The 20,526-nt window shown below is 34.7% G+C and overlaps 2 protein-coding genes and 1 non-coding gene across 3 annotated transcripts; 1 reads left to right on the top strand and 2 right to left on the bottom strand.

The window, feature by feature from the left end:
• Positions 1-352: 352 nt before the first annotated feature.
• On the bottom strand, positions 353-1,284 carry LOC125995901 (olfactory receptor 14J1-like). The gene is given in 2 exon segments (XM_049764856.1): positions 353-531; positions 534-1,284. Coding segments are annotated over 2 exon segments (930 nt in total).
• A 6,942-nt stretch (positions 1,285-8,226) lies between these two features.
• Positions 8,227-14,822, bottom strand: LOC125995900 (olfactory receptor 14J1-like; the record flags this gene model as incomplete). The annotated part of the gene is made up of 2 exons (XM_049764855.1): positions 13,915-14,822; positions 8,227-8,260 (listed from the first exon to the last, which is right to left on the bottom strand). Coding segments are annotated over exons 1-2 (942 nt in total), but the record flags the coding sequence as incomplete, so codon positions are not given.
• Positions 9,502-9,608, top strand: LOC125996760 (U6 spliceosomal RNA). The gene has a single exon (XR_007491441.1). It is a non-coding gene; the product is annotated as a U6 spliceosomal RNA (small nuclear RNA).
• Positions 14,823-20,526: the final 5,704 nt, after the last annotated feature.

The raw sequence follows: 20,526 nt of genomic DNA, 5'->3' as shown, positions 1-20,526 counted from the left end.
AAGTATTCTTCTAGATACTTTTTTTTGCTTGTTTTGTTTTGTTTTTGTGTCATACCTAGCAGTGCTCAGGGTTACTCCTGGCTCTACACTCAGAAATTGCTCCTGGCAGGCTTAGGGAACCATAAAAGATGCCGGGGTTCGAAGTACTATTCTTCTGAATGCAAGGCAAATGCCCTACCTCCATGCTATCTCTCAGCCCTCTTTAAGATACTTTTAGATACCTTTTAAGTATTTAATTAATCCTAAAGTATATAAACAAAACTTTCCCATTAAAATTTTTCTAAAATGAATTAATTACTGAAATTATTGTCCCCAAAATATTAAATTTTCTCTCAATAAAAAGAAATAAATGTTACCAACACAGTTGTGCTTTCATTCTATTAAAAAGCTTTCTGATAGCTAATTTTATGGCTTTATTTCTCAGGCTATAGATCATTGGATTGAACGTTGGAGGAACAACTGTATACATAATAGAGAGCAAAATGTCCGACACAGTTGGAGAGTTAGAATGGGGCTTTAAAAACTCAATACACCTGTAGAAATAAATAGTAAGACAACAACGAGGTGGGGAAGGCAAGTGGAAAAGGCCTTGGCTCTACCCTCTGTTGATGGCATCCTCAGAACAGAGGAAAATATGTGCATGTAGGAGAATCCAATAAAGATGACACAGAGAAATCCAGCCAAAGAGAGGAAGACAGACACCCCAACCTCAGCAAGATAGTCATTGGAGCAGGAGAGTTTCAAGATCTGAGGGATGTCACAGAAGAACTGGTGGATGATTCGGGGACCACAGAAGTGGATGGAGAAAGTACCTGCTGTGTGCATGATTCCAGAGATGGCCCCACTGGTCCAAACTCCAATGACTCCATGGACGCAGGTTCTGATGTCCATGATGATGTCATAGTGCAGTGGAAGGCAGATGGCCACGTAGCGGTCATAGGACATCACTGTGAGTATAGACGTCTCAGAAGCAGCACAAAGACTGAACACAAAGGACTGAACAACACATTCCCAGAAGGAAATGTTTCCTTTATGCAAGAAAGAATTCATAATAAATCTTGGTACAGTCCCAGAAATATAGCAGAGATCCAGAAAGGAGAGATGCTTCAGGAAGAAATACATGGGGGAGTTGAGATTGTCATCCATGGAAGTGGCGGTGATAATGAGAATGTTGCCAGTTAAAGCCAGCAAGTACAGGACTAAAAACAGAGAACCATAGAAGATTTCTAGCACAGGGTTGTCTGAAAAACCCGTGAGAAAAAACCCAGTTGTGAAATTAGGCATAGTCTTCATTAACTAATGACTGAAGTTGACTGCAAATGACCAGGTCTTGAATGGTAGGTAGAATTCCCCAAATTCTGTAGAGTTAGAAAACAATGGCAAATTTATCAAACCTACAAATTCAAAACTAACTCTATAAAATAGTGTAAATATAAAGTATTTGACAGTTTAAGAAACAACTATGATAGAAAAGTAAATTTTATAAGCCTTTTTTATCATAATTATGTCAATAAATCAAAAGCATATCAATTTTTCGGATATATGTTTTCAGGAAAATAATTACAAAGAAGGCAAGAAATTAGAAAATTTTACACTTAGTATTGAATATATATACTTTGAATTATTTACAACAATTGTAAATGTAATGAAACAAGAAAAATAAGTATAATTTTGTATTCAGAATTTTCATAATCTTTCAAGATAATATCAAGAAAGTGATTAAAATGACATAATTACATGGTAAAGTTTGGTCATATATTCTAAAAAGAACAGATGTAAGAGAAGACAAAAGTGGGCTGTAATTTCAAAGATTGCTAGTACAGTTAGTGTAGAGAAAGGTCCTAGGATAAGATATTTAGAACTTTTCACTCTAAACAAGATCTGGGTGCTAAAAGGGGATAAAGTGTCTTGCAAAATGTTAATGTATGTTAATGTATCTTTAAGGTGTTAATGCCTTTTTAAGAGGTGATAACACCCCCTATAATGGTCAGTGGACTTGGACAAGCCCTCCTGTAACAGTCAACTGGCCAAGAATAATAATAGAGGCCTGGCAGTTGGGAGAAGGGGGCCCAGGAAGATTCTGCAGAGCCTGTGGGTGAAGTACCTTGCTCTATCTACTTTCTCTCTTTCCCTCAGTGGGAAATGTAGCAGTTCACCCCCAAGCTCCAGACCCCTCCTCCTGCCTGTTTTTCTTGCTGGTGATTTTTCTCTCTCTTGCTCTCTCCAGTCAGGCAAACTTCAGGGAATGCATTGAAAGGAAATGTTATCACTCTATTTTCCTATCCCCTCTCCTCTCCTCCCTTTCCCTCCTGTTCTCTCTCTCTCTCTCTCTCTCTCTCTCTCTCTCTCTCTCTCTCTCTCTCTCTCTCTCTCTCTCTCTCTCTCTCTCTCTCTCTCTCTCTCTCTCTCTCTCTCTCTCTCTCTCTCTCTCTCTTCTCTCTGTCTCACTCTCTCCCCCCCCCTCGCAATGCATGACACGGCACCCATTCAATAACGATAATGAAAACCACAGTATGAAAAAGGAGAGGGGGAGAGAGAGAGAGAGAGAGAAAGAGAGAGAGAGAGAGAATGCCTGCCCCCAGAGACAGGAGAATGGGGGATGCATGAGAAAGGAATAGGGGACATTAGAAGCAGGAAAAATGCACTAGTGAAGGATGGTGTAAGTTCTATGCCTGAAACTTAAATATGAACAATTTTGTAACCCTGGTGCTTAAATAATTTATTAAAATTAAATAATTAAATCCCCTCACAAAAAAAAAGTTTACTGATACATTTCAAACATTTCAAGTCATTTTTCAAGCATGTGATGTTTAGGAAACTACAATATTTTGGTTGTCCAATCATAATTAATGCATGGGACCAGAAACATATTCCAAAAATGTTTGAGATATTTTACCGTGGGGGTATTGTGTAAATTAATAAATTCCTTTTTATGGTAAAATGGGAGGTATTTAAAAGAAGTGCATATCTAAATAACACATTCATGTAGTCAGCGAATAATCTGTATTTGAGAAAATTTATTCAGAGCCGTGAATGTTTCACTGTGATACAGTACTTGCATTGGATATATGTCTAATTCTATACAATGCCAAAAGAAAAAAAAATGAAATCATTTCAAATTAGAAGAGTAGTAAAATCAGGCAAATCCTAAAATTTAAGTGACATAAGGTATTAGGATGACTGACAATTAAAAGACAATTTTACTGCGATGTGCATATGAGCACTTCCCATGAGGATATTTTACCTACCCTAGGATCTAAAAATATATCAATTGAAATGATTGGATCTGACAGAGACTAAAAATCAGAAGGATGAGACCATAACAAATAGTGTGTGCAAAGAATATAAGATGATGATTATGCTGATTTATATACTGTTACCCTAACTCAGAGACATGAAAAAACAGATTTATTTTATTATTTATTTATTAAATTAATTATTTTTACTTATTTATTAAAACTGTTATTTTTAACATTTGGATGACCCTAACGATAGTAGTAGATCAAGTTAAATCTGAAGGTTATGTCTTTTTCTTGCATCTCTTACATACCAAGTAATAATATTGAAGAAAGATTCAAATCTGACTTGGCTAGAGTCAGTTTCTACCAGAAGTAGAAAATACAGCACACATCAAATTTGATATTTCTGGGTATTAATTCTCCCTCATCTTTGATTTGTAATTCACCTTCATCTTTTTATTTTGTGTAAGAGTATGCATTTGTTTTCTATATTTGTGTGCTCCACAAAGAACTTAAAATAGAGTCTAAATTAAACAAAAAAATTTTATACAGATGTTCATATGAAAACATTATAGATAATGCATTTTGACGTAAAATACATTAAATCTCCTAGGCATTTTTCTTGTCCTATGAAACTAACTGGGTCAAATTTTATAACCCTGACAATTTTGTTTCAGCATCATGTGTTTGGAAGACTGTTGGTTGATTTTCCAGATGAAAGTCAACAAAAATAATTTAATTTATATACATGGAAATATTGATAATACTGTTTTAAATATTATAAATGATCAATAATTCATATCTTTTATTATCAATAATTAATAAAGTGGCCGTATAAAACATTAATGTTATTCTCACAGCATCTTTATACATCATATATTTTTCTCTTTAAAATGTATATGATGCATGTAATTATATATAATAATTTTAAATAGATGTATTATTTGCATTTAAATCAATTGCATTTAAAAATAACTGTAATATGTACATACACCAAAACCTACTTAATCTATTGTTTCCACATAAAGGTGTTATAATAGTGGGGAAGGACAGAGATGGAGGGCATTGGTGGTGGGAACATTGCACTGGTGAAGCGGTTTTTTCTTATATATATATGTATATATATACACATATGTATATATATATATATAACTAAAACCCAACTACAAACATGCTTGTAATCATGTTGCTTAAATAAAGATATTTATAAAAATATGTTATAGGTTGCAAATAGGAAAGTAAAAACTACATTTTAGATATCATTTCAAGACTTTTATCTATTATATCATTTTATCTAAGGTCATTTATAATAGGCATGTTTGGGGGCTGGAGAGATAGAAAAGTAGTAGGAAAGCCTTGCATACAGTTAATGCTGGTTCCATCTCTTACCCTACAGAGCATCCTCCAAGCTCATAAGGAATGATCCCTGAGCATTGTCAGGTATGGTCAAAAACAAACCAGCAAAACTACTCACTTTTCTTCTTAAGTGATGTCTTAAAGACCTGCTACTATAACTTCCAAAATTAGACTACTTTCCTTTTTTAATTTTATTTTTGTCTCTAAATTATTCATGGTGCCACATAAAAGAGAGGGACCACCAAAATTCTGAGTCCATTTCATAGTTTTAGAAATGAATTAATGTGTTTTAAATACAACAAATACATGATATATTTAACAGTTTTCTGAGTTAATTTTATTATCAATTGTTTTATTATAATTCTGGGGAGGAGAAACATTCACATTGCATGGCAATATTTTTTAATTTTTCTTGCCATTGGAATTCCTAACAGCAAAAGTTCTGAAATATAAAAGAGTTAGTGACTGTGACTATAACATGTCTTTATCTCTTGCCATTTTTAACTATAGAGATTAACTTTGATCCTTTGTGGGAAAATTGTGGTTATTTCACTGTTATTAAAATATCTTTTTCATGGAAGGAAGTAAAAAAAATATCTTTTCCATTGTCAGTTTTAAAATGCCTAAACTATATTTGAATAATTTACATTAAGTCCCTCCTCTGAAAATGATTTCTCCTCTTTAAATCAACCTTACAAGGCTGAATATATATTAATAATGCAAAGTGGGGCCAGATGACACTATAAGTGTTAAGTATTTTTTCTTGTATTCAAACCACTACTGTTCGATTCCCATCATCTTGTGGTCCCCTGTTCACTTTCAGGATTGGTACGAACCAGAGAGCTGGCAGTAAGCGCTAACCACCATTGGGTATGGTACACAAATCAAGTAATATTCAGTAAAATAAAAAATAAACAATTATATTTACAACCTATTTTATATACACAGTAATATATATATGATGGCTATATATAAGACATTTTGGTTTTGAAGAGTATTACTCCACAAAATATTCGTGGAATAAAACTTTATAGTATGCTCTTTCCAGATTCCTATTTAAAATCATCTGATACATACATTTTATTTAATATTTTGCAGATTCAAGAAACTCACCAAAGTACATCCAGGAACTTCTTCCCGTAACATGAGGGCAAGTTTTCAGTGACACCAATTAACACTTATCTGGAATTTTTGATATTTGCAAATCTGGAATGAAGAGAGAGAAAAATGTGCCTATTTGAATCCTTCATTGACCACTAGAGGTTAGATTATGAAGTATTTTTGGCAGGAGCAGACCTCTGAGTCTCTGGGAATTGAGAACTTGTGTACTCTGGGGCCATATACAATTATTCTGAGTTTCCTTATAGAATATTTTTCTTTTATTCAATACCAAAACAATACCTACTTAGGATTAACCTACTTAGGTTACATTTATATTTATGTTCATTAGACTAAATTATTGAACAAATAATGCTACCATGTGCTTCATATTTTGCTTTTATTTAAACATGGTGAGTACAAAGTTTTTCATGACTGAGTTCCAATCCAATCTTTTTCTTTTCTTGGTGTTTTTTTTTTTGTTTTGTTTTTTGTTTTGTTTTGTTTTTAGTTTTTTGGGTCACCCCTGTGACTCCTGGTTCTGTGCTCAGAAATTGCTCCTGGCAAGCATGGGAGACCATATGGGATGCCAGGATTCGAACCACTGTCTGCCTTGGATTGGCTGCTTGCAAGGCACACTTTTTCTACAGCAGTGCTATCTCTCTGGCCCCACATGTGCTTTCTTTTGAGAACGTTTCAGCAAAAATATTTACCTTAATTATATTTTTTCGGGCCACACCCGGATGCTCAGGGGTTACTCCTGGCCAAGCACTCAGAAATTGCCCCTGGCTTGGGGGTACCATATGGGATGCTGGGGGATTGAATGGCGGTTGCGATCTTTCCTTGGCTAGCGCTTGCAAGGCAGACACCTTACCTCTAGCGCCACCTCGCCAGCCCCTTATGTTAATTATTTTTAAAGTAGTTTATTTATTTATTTATTTATTTATTTATTTATTTATTTATTTGGGGGCCACACCCGGCGATGCTCAGGGATTACACCTGGCACTGCACTCAGAAATTGCTCCTGGCAAACTCAGGAGACTATTTGGGATCCAGGGACCAAACCAGGTCCGTCCCCAGTTGGCCGCATGCAAGGCAAATGATTACCACTGTGCTCTCTCTCTCTCTGGCCCCTATTTACTTAATTAAAATGAATAAAATAATTTAACTGGACATTAATTAAAATTTGAATATTTTTGTGATTACTAGAGATGTTATATAAAAATGAGTTAAATGTCAATAGGCAGTATTGTTTAATATATATTAAACAGCCAGTGTCAACTTCCCTAACCAATATCCCAGGTTCCCTCCATGACCACCAAGCAACCTGTCATTCCTGAAGAGCATCTTTTAACATTTAATTGTTAAAGTTTTGTTTCATTATTTTAGTATTGTTGACCCTATGGTTTGACTATTTAGTTCTATTATTCCTTATCAACTGTGATGGCCATGAATCACCTTGACCCCTGGCTTACCTTGTTACATCCATCTGTTGCTTCTCTACTGCCTTCCACTCTATTTCTTTAATTCTGCTCCTTGTACTCTGGGGCCAAAGATGTAGCCTCATATCCATATAAAACATTTTATTCCCTCAGCCAGTTATCATCCTGGATTTGTCCTTCTGGTTTACTTCATGAAGCATGATGTCTTCCTCTTCCATCCAGGATGCAGTAAATTTCATGATTGCATTAACGCTTATAGCTGTGTAATATTCCACTGTGTGTACACACCTAATTTTTGTCTGTTGTTGGACATCAGGGTTGATTCTAACTCTTAGTTATTGTACTGAGTGTTATAGTGAATAATGTTATGCATACATTATAAATTTTTGATGTTAGAGAAACTCACATCCCATCAACCCAGGTTATTCCCAATATATTTGATATGTGCCATTATCGTTGGTATAAGATGAAGTCCCAATTTTGTCTTAAATTTGATTGTCCTAATAAGAAGAAAATGAACCATTTTTAATGCTCCTAGTGGACATGCATTGGTCTTCCTTAGAAAGGTGTCTTTTTATTTCTTCTTCACATTTTTGAGTGATTTTTCAGTTTTTTTAATTAATCTTTGTGAGTACTTTATAATCAATAATCCTAGATGTGTTGATACAAATATTTTCTCAGCTTCAGTTTTCCATCTTTCAATTTTATCCCCCATTTATTTTGTCATATAGAAATTCCTTTGTTTTATTTAACTCCATTTGTCTTTGATTTTCTAGGTTTGGCAAGTGGCAATATTTTAGAGACTCTATTGAGTCTAGGTTTTGTAGCATTTTGCTCTATTTTCCTCAATATATTTAATATAGACTGGTCTGACCTCAAGGTCTTTCATCCATTTTGAGATGACTTTTGTTTATCATGTATGATAGGAATGGAAATTTAAATTCTTATATGTGGTTATCCAGTTCCCTATCAACCTTTGGTGAAAATGCTATCTTTATTCTATTTTATGCTCTTGGCTTCTTTGTCAAAATTAACGTCTTTGTCTATATATATATTGACAATATATATATATTGTCAATATATATATATATATAGTCGGTTAATTTTGACAAATTATATATGCGTGTGTGTGAAAGTCATCTTGAATGTTTTCTTCTGGTCCATTTTTATTTTTCCATTTTTATTCCAGTACAACACTGCATTGATCACAATACTTTGTCTGTTTGGGGTTTTTAGAACATACCAGGTGCACCTCAGGGTTTTGTCCTGGCTATGCACTCAGAAATCACTCCTGGCTTGGAGGAAAATATGTGATGCTGGGGGGATCAAACCATGGTTTGTCCTAGGCTAGCCATGGTCTGTCCTAGGCTAGATCATGCAATGCAAAACACCTTACACCAGGGGTCTCAAACTCAATTTACCTGGGGGGTAAGGTAAAAGTCAAGGTGAGGCAGGGCCGCATAAGGGATTTCAAAAAAGAAGTCATCAAACGTCATTATTAACAGTTTTAATTATTTCTTCTGAACATGAATAGAACATTGAGTGAAAATCATGAACAGTTCTTCTGAACATGGCATCTTTTGCTATTCCTTGCTGCCAGAGACTTGACAGCACTTTTTCTCACAAATCTGAACCACATTTGGCTTTAGAGAGGAAGCAGTTGAAACCCTAAGTATGGCTTGAAGATGATCATCATTAAGTCTAGACCTGTACTTTGATTTATTGAAGTTTAATGTGGAGAATAACTTTTTTACAAATATGTGTTCTCAAAAAGGCACATGGTGCGCTTGAACATTCGGGAAAGCTCAGGGAAGCTAGGGGACAATTCTCTCAAAAATTGCCCATGCATGTCTGCTTTTCTACTAATCTCCCTGAACTTGGCTTTGAGATCAGAGTTGCATTGCAGGTCAATGAGCTCCATTTGAAGCACAGGAGGGGCATCTTGCACATCAAAGGAAAAGGCTCCACAAAAATTGGAAAGTGGCTCTGTGCTTTTTGAAGTTTGCAAATCTGTGATCAAATTCCTTCTCTAGCTTAAAAATAGCATCAACATATTTCTCACCACTGAATGGTATGCCTGCATCCACAAGTTCCTTGTATGCTGAAAAATGGCAAAGGTTTGTCTGAGAGAGCTGGAATTTCCATAACACAAGTTTTGTGGAGAATGCTCTCACGTTGTCATAGGCAGTACTGATAAGCTGCCCTGTGCCTTGTAACATCTTATTTCGTACATTCAGCTTATGTGTGATGTCAACAAGAAAAGCTAAATTCATGAGCCATTTGTGATCACTCAACTCAGAAACAGCATTCCCATCCTTCTCAATGAAGGCTTTCACTTCTTCTCTCAACTCAAAAAATCTTTTCATGTGCTCACTTCGGCAGCATGTATATTAGAATTGGAGTGATAAAGAGAAGATTAGCATGGCCCCTGCACAAGAATGATACGCAGGTTCGTGAAGCGTTCCATATTTTAAAAAAATATCTTTCCAGGACATTTCTTCGCTGAGCCAACGTGCCTCAGTGAAATAGAGCACATTTCTATATTGACTCCATTTCCTCTAAAAAAAAAAGCACAGATCTGATTTGGTTGATGCATTTCAGAACAACAGACATCACATCGTCACACGGCAGGCATTTACTGCAAAGGGCCTGCTGATGGATAATGCAGTGAAGAGCAATGGCCTTCTCCACACCCTCCTTTTTAAGTTTTTTTTGAACAAGTGCCACCAGTCCATATTTCCTCCCTGTCATCAATGGCACTCCATCGGTTTTTATTCCAACAAACCTCTCCAATGGCAAACCTGCATTCTCAATGGCATCACACAGATGCCAAAATATCTCATTAGCGGTGGTCTGGCCATGCATTGGAATTGTTGTGAGCAGCTCCTCTGTCAATTCAAAATTGCAATCAACACCACGGACATAAATTGTGAGCTATGCAGTGTCTGTTATATCTGTGCCCTCATCAAGAGCAACTGAGTACGCATCAAAACATTTGGCTTTCTCACACAGTTGATGATAAATGTCACTTGACATGTTAGAAATGTGCTCTGCACAGTGTTGGCAGAAAGGCTGATTTTGCTAAACTGACCTTTCTTTTCCGGACAGATAATACTTGCAGCCTGTAACAGCATTTTTTAACAAACTCTCCTTCTGTGAATAATTTCTCTGCCTTAGCAATTTTCTCACTAACCATGTAAACTAGCTTTGACTGATGCAACATTCTCTTTGGTTGCTTTCTTGAAGAAATCTTGTTGCCTCATTAGACATGCTTTAAGACTGGCAACCCACTTGGTTCTCCCATTTCCTTAATATTTTGCACATTCCTCAGCATGTTTAGTTGAATAATGGCATTTCAAGTTGTATTCCTTGTGCACTGCAACTTTCTCTGAGCAAATAAGACATGTAGGTATGCCCCTGTGCTCAACAAAGAAATACTGCACCTCCCACTTTTCCTGAAATTGTCTGTGCTCATCATCAATCTTTCTCTTCACTGCAAGCTTTGATGAAGTCGTGATGAAGGTATGGCAAAATCTAATTCTGTAATGAACTTCTCTTTCTTCTCTCCCTTCTCTCCCTTAGGCCTCTGATAATGCAAGGGACAGCGGGCAGGAGCAGTGGAAATGACGTCTGCGCTAGGCGCGAAGTATTCACGATTATTCACTTACCGAATAATCGCAATACAAATCGCATTAAAGATTAATAAGAAAAACATTAGTAAGAAAAAAATTGCATTAAACATTTGGGGGTATGCAAATGTTTAATGCGATTTTTATTGCGATTATTCGGTAAGTGAATAATTGCGAATACTGCGATATTTGAAGGCTGGCCGCGGGCCACAAAATGTTGTATGGGTGAGTTTGAGACCCCTGCCTTACACCCTGCACATTGCTCTGGCCCCCGTTTTTGTTTTATTTACTTAATTTGGAGTTATCTTTTAAACTTTTTTGCAAAATAGTTTTGTTTTTTGTTTTTGTTTTTACTTTTTGTGCCACACCCTGTGATACTCAGGGCATACTCCTGGTTATGCACTCAGAAAATGCTCCTGGCTCTGGGGTCCATATGGGATGCCCAGAGATGGCACCAAGGTTTGTCCTAGATTGGCCATGTGCGAGGCAAAGGGTCTACCACTGTGCTATTGCTCATGTCCTGCAAAAGAGACTTTTAGACAATGTTTTTGTTTTTATTTTAAGATATTAATATTTTATTTTTCTTTTGTTTATTTTCAATCCTGGAACTGGCATATCTGGGTCAGAGCAATTGCAGCAGTATTAGGGAGTTTTCCTTGCACATGGCTGACCCAGGAGGGACCTGGGTTCAATCCTTGGTGTCCCATATGGTCTCCCAAGTCAGGAGCAATTTCTGAGCTCATAGCCAAGAGAAACACCTGAGCCCAAAAATAAAAACAAACAAAAAAACTGGCATAATTTAGAATCTCACCGATGGGTTTTTAAATGTTACTTTCCCATGAGTGATAATGTGCATGTGAAATGGTAAAAATGAGAGAAAATGACAGTTTATGAAGGTGATATCAATATATGTGAATTGAAACTCATAAAGGCTGAACAGCAATAAAGAAGCTCCAAGCAACCAATGACTGTTGATTCTCAGGTTAGCTGAACAGTTGTTAAATATTATGTAATATTTATGAGTCCTCTGAACTTACTGAAAATAAAAGAAAGCCTCTGTTAGGGTAAATAGCCTTCCCTAAAACCTCTGCACTTAGAGAAGTGCCAGCAGTGACAATCATGACCACAATCACCACTATGTCAACTCATCTGCCAGTTACATAAACTCCTTTAACAAAGTAAAGAAGCCATGGGACTAAAACTCATGGGTAAACATATCTTATATTTGATGACTCTGGGGAACTTTAGAAGGGAGCAGGGCAAGTACTTCATCCCGCTAAAGCCTTTACAGCTTCACTCACACCCACAACTGCCTTCACACCTATGCCCCTACTTTATCACTTATCCACTATCCTCTGCTGAAACACCTAATCACCAAAAACTCAAGGCATTCTCTTTTTGGAAAAAGAAATCTTGGTTCTTCTTGAAGTAAAGGCTGACATCCTCCCCCACCCCAACACCCATGCCTATCTACTTCCAAAGACACTAGTAGCCATTACCACGGTCATTGCCATATCAGGCCATCATCCCAACTCCACATATCCTGAATTCCTGGAATGTATGGCCACATATGTAGCAGCCATGTGACACATCTAAAATATTCTATGTTGGGGACTACTCATGGCAGTGCTCAGATATTGCTCTGACACTGTGCTCAGAAATCACTCATGGCAAGCTTAGTGGAACATACAGATGCTGGAGATCAAACTTGGGTCAGCCACATGCATGGCATAAGCACTACACACTGAACTATCACTGCATTCCCAATCTCCCCAAATTTCCAAACTGATATCCCAGTAGTAAAACACCAAATAATATGTGAAATGATCTTAGAAACCAACCAAATCACTAAACAAAACTAATAACATGAATACTCAACTAACAAACAACTTAGTAAATCTTAAGATAATGATTTATTGAACCCAATGTGAAATAGGACCATTTTTACAAATCTTTTACTGAAGGTATTCTTTCAATAACTCCATTATCATGTAATTGCAACAGGCAATAATAAGAAAATTATCTATACATACTAAGGGGCAGAGTAGAAAATCAGGGACAATAGTGGAAGAAATGGTTGATTGGATTGATGTTGGAAGACTGAGTGCCAGAAATAACTATATTTTATGCAATTTTGTAAACCACAGTATATAAATATTTTTTAAAAAAGGAAAAGAATCATAGTCACCATTTTACATTATAACAATTATAAGTCACTGTCATTGGTTTAAGATAAGAAAGTTACCATTCATCCACAACAACATGCGCACATTCATTGCAGCATTCAATACAATTAATAAGATTTGGAATCAACCTAGATGTCCAACAACAGATGAGTATATCATGAATATGTGGTGTATATATACAATGAAATACTGGATAGCTGTAGGAAATGATGCAACCATGCAATAATGCACCATGGATAGAACTAAAAGATGCTATGTTAAATGCAGCAAGCTAAAAAAAAGGATAAATACAAGAGGATATCAGTTATATTTGGTATTTATAATAACTGCATTTATTAATGCAATGGTTTAAATTGTTTTTTTGAGAACACTCAGTCTCAGTGCATAGTGAGAAGAAAGATGAATGTGGAATAACGGGTGACAGTGCCAAAATGACTCACTCAGGTGCATTAATGGGGTTAAGAAAGGACAGAATTAAATATCCAAGTCAATGAGTCAATGACAATGAAATTATGAGACTCAAACATTAACAACCAATGTTAAAAAAAACAGGCCTGTTATGTTGGCAGTCTGGGATGGGGAGATGGCATAAAATAGAATCTGGTAACACTTGGCAGAGGGAGATTGATACTGGTGATGGAATTATTGCTGAAATTTTGCATGTCTAAAACTTGACTATGAGTAGTACCTTTGTAAATCACAGTGCTTTCAATAAAAACATCTAAATATTATTAAGGAATTTGTATTTTTACCCTCAAATATCAATACGTTAATTTTATTATATTTATAAAGTACTCTTTTAGATACCTTTTAAATATTTAATTATTCCCACAGTATGCAAACAAAACTTTCCCATTAAATTTTTTCTAAAATTAATTAATTACTAAAATATTGTCCAATAAAATATTACATTTTTCTCTCAGTGAAAAGAAATAAATGTCACCAACACAGTTATGCTTTGATTCTCTTAAAAAGATTTCTGATAGCTAACTTTATGGCTTTATTTCTCAGGCTATAGATCACTGGATTGAAGGTTGGGGGAATGACTGTATACATAATAGTGAGCAATATGTCTGACACAGTTGGAGAGTTAGAATGGGGCTTTAAAAACTCAAATACACCTGTAAAAACAAATAATAAGACAACAACAAGGTGGGGGAGGCAAGTGGAAAAGGCCTTGGCTCTGCCCTCTGCTGATGGCATCCTCATAACAGAGGAAAATATGTGTATGTAGGAGAATCCAATAAAGACGACACAAAGAAATGCTACCAAAGATAGGAAGGCAGACACACCAACCTCATTGATATAGTCATTAGAACAGGAGAGTTTCAAAAGCTGTGGAATATCACAGAAGAACTGATGAATGATCTGGGGCCCACAGAATTGGATGGAGAAAGTCGCTGCTGTGTGCATCACTCCCGATATGACCCCACTGACCCAGACTCCAATGACTCCATGGACACAGGTTCTGAAGTTCATGATGATGTCATAGTGTAGTGGAAGGCAGATGGCCACATAACGGTCATAGGACATCACTGTGAGCATGGACATCTCAGCAGGAGCACAGAGTGTGAAAAAAAAGCACTGAACAACACATTCCCCGAAGGAAATGTTTCCTCTATGCAAGAAAGAGTTGAAAATAAATCTTGGTACAGTCCCAGAAATATAGCAGAGATCCAGAAAGGAGAGATGCTTCAGGAAGAAATACATGGGGGAGTTGAGATTGTCATCCATGGAAGTTGACGTGATAATAAGGATGTTACCAGTTAAAGCCAGCAAGTACAGGACTAAGAACAGAGAACCATAGAAGATTTCTAGCTCAGGGTTGTCTGAAAAACCCATGAGATAAAACCCAGTTGTGAAATTAGCCATAGTCTTCATTAACTTCTGACTCTGGTGGACTGCAAATGACCAGGTCTTGAATGGTAAGTAGAATTCCCCCAATTCTATAAAGTTATTAAACAATGGTAAATTAATAAAACCTTTAATTTAAAACTAACTATCTATAAATAATATAAAAATATAAATTTTAAGTATTTGACAGCTTAATAATTAATTATGATTATTTTATATGGCTTTGCTTTTATTATAATCATATAATAACCCAAAAGCATATGAATTAATCATATATATGTTTTCAGGAAAATAACTACAAAGAGGTCAAGTAAAAAGGAAAACTGTACCATTGAGTATTGGATATATATACTTTGGATTACTTACAACAATTTTAAATTCAATAAAACAAGAGAAATATAAAGTATGATTTTATATTGAATGTATTTATAATAATTCAAAAACTACTATTCTATCAAGAAAGAAATTGAATCATGTACATTTTTGGTAAAGTTTTGTCATATATTTAAATAAATAAAATACAATACAAAAATCCCTTCCTTACACCTTATTCATTGCAGCAGTATTTACCATAGCAAGACTCTGGAAACAACCAAGATGCCCTTTAACAGACAAATGGCTAAAGAAACTGTGGTACATATACAAAATGGAATATTATGCAGCTGTCAGGAGAGATGAAGTCATGAAATTTTCCTATACATGGATGTACATGTATTATACATGTATTATGCTGAGTGAAATAAGTCAGAGAGAGAGAAAGATGCAGAATGGTTTCACTCATCTATGGGTTTTAAGAAAAATGAAAGTACATTCTTGCAATAATAATTTTCAGACACAAAAGGGAGAAGGGCTTGAAGTTACAGCTCACCTCATGAAGCTCACCACAAACAGGGATGAGTTTGTTAGAGAAATAACTACATTTCGAACTATCCTAATAATGAGAATATATGAAGGAAATAGAAAGCTTGTCTAGAGTACAGGCGGGTGTTGGGTGGGGAGCAGGGAGACTTGGGACATTGGTGATGGGAACATTGCACTGGTGATGGTGGTGTTCTTTACATGACTGAAACCCAAACAACACAATCATGTATGTAATCAAGGTGTTTAAATAAAAAATATATTGAAAAAAGCAGATATATGTTAAGACAAAAAAATAGGCTGTAAATCAAAGACTGGTGAGTGCAGTTAGAGTAGAAAAAGGTCTACTATGACCATAATAGTTGGAACTTATCACTCTGGACAATATCTGTGTGTGGAAGGGGTTAAAATGACAGGCATGGCACCCTTAACTTAACACTAGTGCAAACCACGGTGTCCAAAAGAAATGAAAGAGAGAGAGAGAGAGAGAGAGAGAGAGAGAGAGAGAGAGAGAGAGAGAGAGAGAGAGAGAGAGAGAGGCAAAATGCCTTCCTCAGATATCAGAAGTGGTAGGGATTGATATGAGAATAACTCAGGACATTAAAGACAGTAAAAGTGCACCAGTGAAGTATGAACAATTTTGTAACCACTGTGTTTAAATAACTTATTTTTAAAAACTATATTTTCCTTCACATAAAATATCTATTGTTATATTGAAATTATTTTAAGTGATTTTTAAAGCATGTAGTGTTTAGGAAATGACAATATTTTGGCTGTCTGATATTAACTTATGCATGAGACTAGAGATATATTCCAATTAGTATATGCAACAAAGGGACATTGAGTATTGTATAAATGAATAAATTCCTTTTATGTAAAAATGGGCTCTAAATTAAAGTAAGATTAAATTAAACTAAGAAACTTTGTATAGATACTGATATGAAAAGTCTTAAAAGATTATGCTTCTTGACATAATAAATACATATTTATTCACCTAGGCATTTTTCTCTTCCTCTCAAAGTCATGGGACCAAATTTTGTAGTCTTTAGAAATTTGTTCCATCTCTATGTATTTGAGAGAATGTTCCTTAATTTTCTAGATGAATGCCTACCAAAAACACTTTGTATTATGGAAATAATTTTCATTTACTTTAAATGTTATTATTGTTCAATAATTCATATCTATGGGGCTGGAGCAATAGCTCAGCAGGTAGGCTTTTGTCTTGCACGCAGCAGACCCGGGTTCAATTCCCTGCATCCCATATGGCCCCTAGTCTGACATGAGTGATTTCTGATCAAAGAGCCAATTACTCTGGTTCTATCTCTGGCTCCCAGGTGAACCTCCAAGCCCACTAGGAGTGGTCCCTGATGTGAGCATTGCCAGAGGTGATCATAAAACAAATTAAAAGCATACTTATATTTATCTACGATGAAGTCTTAAAGGTCTATTACTGTAAGACAGAATTTTTAAATAGACTTTCCCTCTTTAATTCAATTTTTGTCTCTCAACTATTCATTGTTCACATAAGAAAGGGACAAACAAAATTCTGAGTCCATTACATAATTATAAATAGAAATTAAAGTACTTTTAATTACAAAAAATATTTCATATGAAACATGTAACCATTTTATCAATTAATTTTATTAAGAATTATTTTATTATAATTCTGAGAAAAAATGTCACATTGCATCACAGTATTTTTTATTTTTCTCACCATAGAATTTCTTCCAGAAAAAGTTTAAAAAGATGGAATGAGGTAGTGATTGTGACTATAACAATTATCATTCTGCACTTCCAATTTTTCTCTACAGATTAACTTTAGTCCTTTGTGAACAAAGAAAATGTTATTTCGCTGTATTTAAAGTGTTTTCCATTGTCCATTTCTAAATGCATTCACCATATTTGCATAATTTGTACTGGATCTCCAAAAATTATTTCTCCTTTTTAAATCAATCTTACAAGGGTGAATAAATATTAAGAATACAAAGTCAGTCCAAAGAGATACTACAAGGGGTAAGGTCTTTTGCCTTGTATTCAAAACCACCGCTGTTTGATTCCCATCATCTCTTGTGGTCGCCTGTTCACACTCCGGATTTATAGCTGAGCACAGAGCTGGCAGTAAGCCCTGACCACCACCATGTATGGTATACAAACCGAGGTTACAATAAAATTTAAAATAATTATAAAAAATTATATTTAGAACTCATTCTATGAACATACAAATCTACTTAGATGATGGCTATAAATAAAAAAATATTGCTTAGGAGATGAGAGTTTTACTCCACAAAAGATTTTTAGAAACAAAATTTACAATGTCTCTTTCAGATTCCTAATAAAAATCATCTGAATACATAGGTTTTGCTTAATGTTTTGCAATTCTTGGGAAACTCACCAGAGAACACTCAGGAACAACTTCCCTCAACATGAGGACAAGTAGTCATGAACACCAGTTAACACATATCTGAAGTTTTTTATCTCTGCAAATCTGGACTGAAGAGAGGAAAAATGAGCCAATTTCAATATTTCATTGACCACTAGAGGTTAGACTATGAATCTCTTTGGCAGAAGTAGACCTTCTGGGTCTCTGGGAATTTAGAACTTTGAACATACTCTGGGGCCCAATACAATTATTCTGAGTTCCCTTGCAGATTATTTTTTTTTTATTTAGAAACATAACAGTACCTAGTTATGACCTCATTTACTTAGATTTTATTTTTATATACTTTCATTGGGCCAAATTATTGATAATCACTCTAATGCGTGCTTTCATTAAGGAAAGGAAAATACCAAAATATTTAAAAATTATATTGAATTATTCAATTAATTAGATATTAATTAAAATGTGACATAATTGTAATAGAAACATTGTGTGAAAGGAGATAAATGTCAATAGGATGATAAATGGATCAAAGAAATATCCATTTATTTACAACTGTATCCTAATTGCTTTACTCTGAGTAAGTAATATGACATTGACAACAAGTATGTCTGTGTGCTCAGGTAGTTCAAGTCCTATTAAATCAAATAAAATGAAAACAAAGTCATTGCTTAAAATAGATCCAATGTGGAATGGTGACATCTTTTCATTGTAAATCACAATCTATACAAATGTCTTCCATTCAAGGCATGCCTCTGTTTTCTGGAAATTTTATAATATATTTCTGTTAAAATACCGGATTCTGGGTCCAGAGCGGTGGTGCAAGCAGTAAGGCGTTTGCCTTCCATGCAGCTAACCTAAGACAGGCCGTGCTTCTATCCCCTGGAGTCTCATATGATCCCCCAAGCCAGTAGCAATTTCTGAGCACATAGCCAGGAGTAATCCCTGAGCATCATCCGATGTGGCCTGAAAACCAAAAGAAAAAAATAATAAAATAAAAAAACCAGATTCTAACAATATAGGCAACTACAAAAAAATTGGTTCTATCAGAAAATTATAATTTATAAATATGTAGGTAGGTCTGCACTTTACATTCAAAAGAAAATTTAAACATTTTTCCAAAATTTGATTAGTTTATTAATTAAATACATAAGAAGGTTAATTTATTTTTGTTCTTTTATTTTTATTTTTTATTTTTAATATAACTGCTTCATTTAAGCACCTTGGTTACAAAATAGCTCAAAGTTAGATTTCAGTCATAGAATCCAGACCACCTTTCACCAGTACACCTTTCCTGCCATCAATGTTCCCCACTTCCTTTCTACCACACCCATTCCTTCCCCCACCGGGTCTCTGACAACAAATAAGTGTCTAAGGAAACAGTGTTACATGTACACAATGGGATACTATGCACCCATTAGGAAAAAATAAAGTTATAAAAGTTGCTTGTATGTGGATAGATATGAAGATTATTATGCTGAGTAAAATGTGTCAGAGAGTCATCGATAGAATAATCTCATTCATTTGTAAGATATAAAAACTAATTTAAATTGGTTATATTTTTCTCATTAAGGTTTTTTAAATAATAGTGATTCTTTTATTTATTTATTGTTGATTTATTGTTGTTGTTTTTAATTTTTAGATAATTTTTATTTTGACCTAAGTGGCTTACAAATCTTTCATAGTAATATTTTAGGTACATATTTATTTATTTTTTAAAAGTTATATATAGTATATAATTTTGCATCTTAAAAAGTTATTTTTTTCTTTTTTATTTTTATTGTTTCAACTTTATTTTATTTTTTAATAATACATTTATTTAAAAATTATGATTACAAATATGTCTGTAGTTGTATTTCAGTTTTAGGAAGGAATACCCCCCTTCACCAGTGTAGCTCATTAAGTTTAAATGTCAAAAAATAAATGTATTGGGGTCAAAGCAAGAGTAAAATAATGGTAAAAATTTAAATACATGCTCTTTAGCTCCCTTCACCACCATGCACATGATTCAAACCACCCATTTAACTGTTTCTATGCAACTTCCATCAACTTCATCAATGTCTCTATCCACAGTATCAAGTTTCTCTCGATGAGGTTAATTCCATACCATAACAATATAATTTTGCTTATTTTGAAATGTCACTTTAAAAATGAGAATCAAAAAATTATTTCCTGATTGGAAAAAATGTCAAGGTAGTTCTAGCTGTCTATTTCCAGTAAGGACCCCTTATCTTTGTCTTTTTTTTCGGCTGGTGTTTGGAAATATGAATAATACTATTCAATGAGTGTGAAGTGTAGTTAGGTCCAGAAGGTATTGGAGCTTGGGTTGCAATGGGGATCATTCTATTTAGTCACTTAAAAAGATTATTATTTTGTTTTCTAAAAGAAAATGATGGTTTTGTTTGCTTTATTTTATTAAATCACAGTAATCTACAAAGTTATTTCAAGTTGTTTTAGATATAAAATGTTTCAGCATCAAACCCAAAC

The sequence above is a fragment of the Suncus etruscus genome, chromosome 18, assembly GCF_024139225.1.
Source record: "Suncus etruscus isolate mSunEtr1 chromosome 18, mSunEtr1.pri.cur, whole genome shotgun sequence".
NCBI classification, from domain to species: domain Eukaryota; kingdom Metazoa; phylum Chordata; class Mammalia; order Eulipotyphla; family Soricidae; genus Suncus; species Suncus etruscus.
Note: the sequence above shows the minus strand (reverse complement) of the source record. Positions and strands in the feature narration are given on the sequence as shown.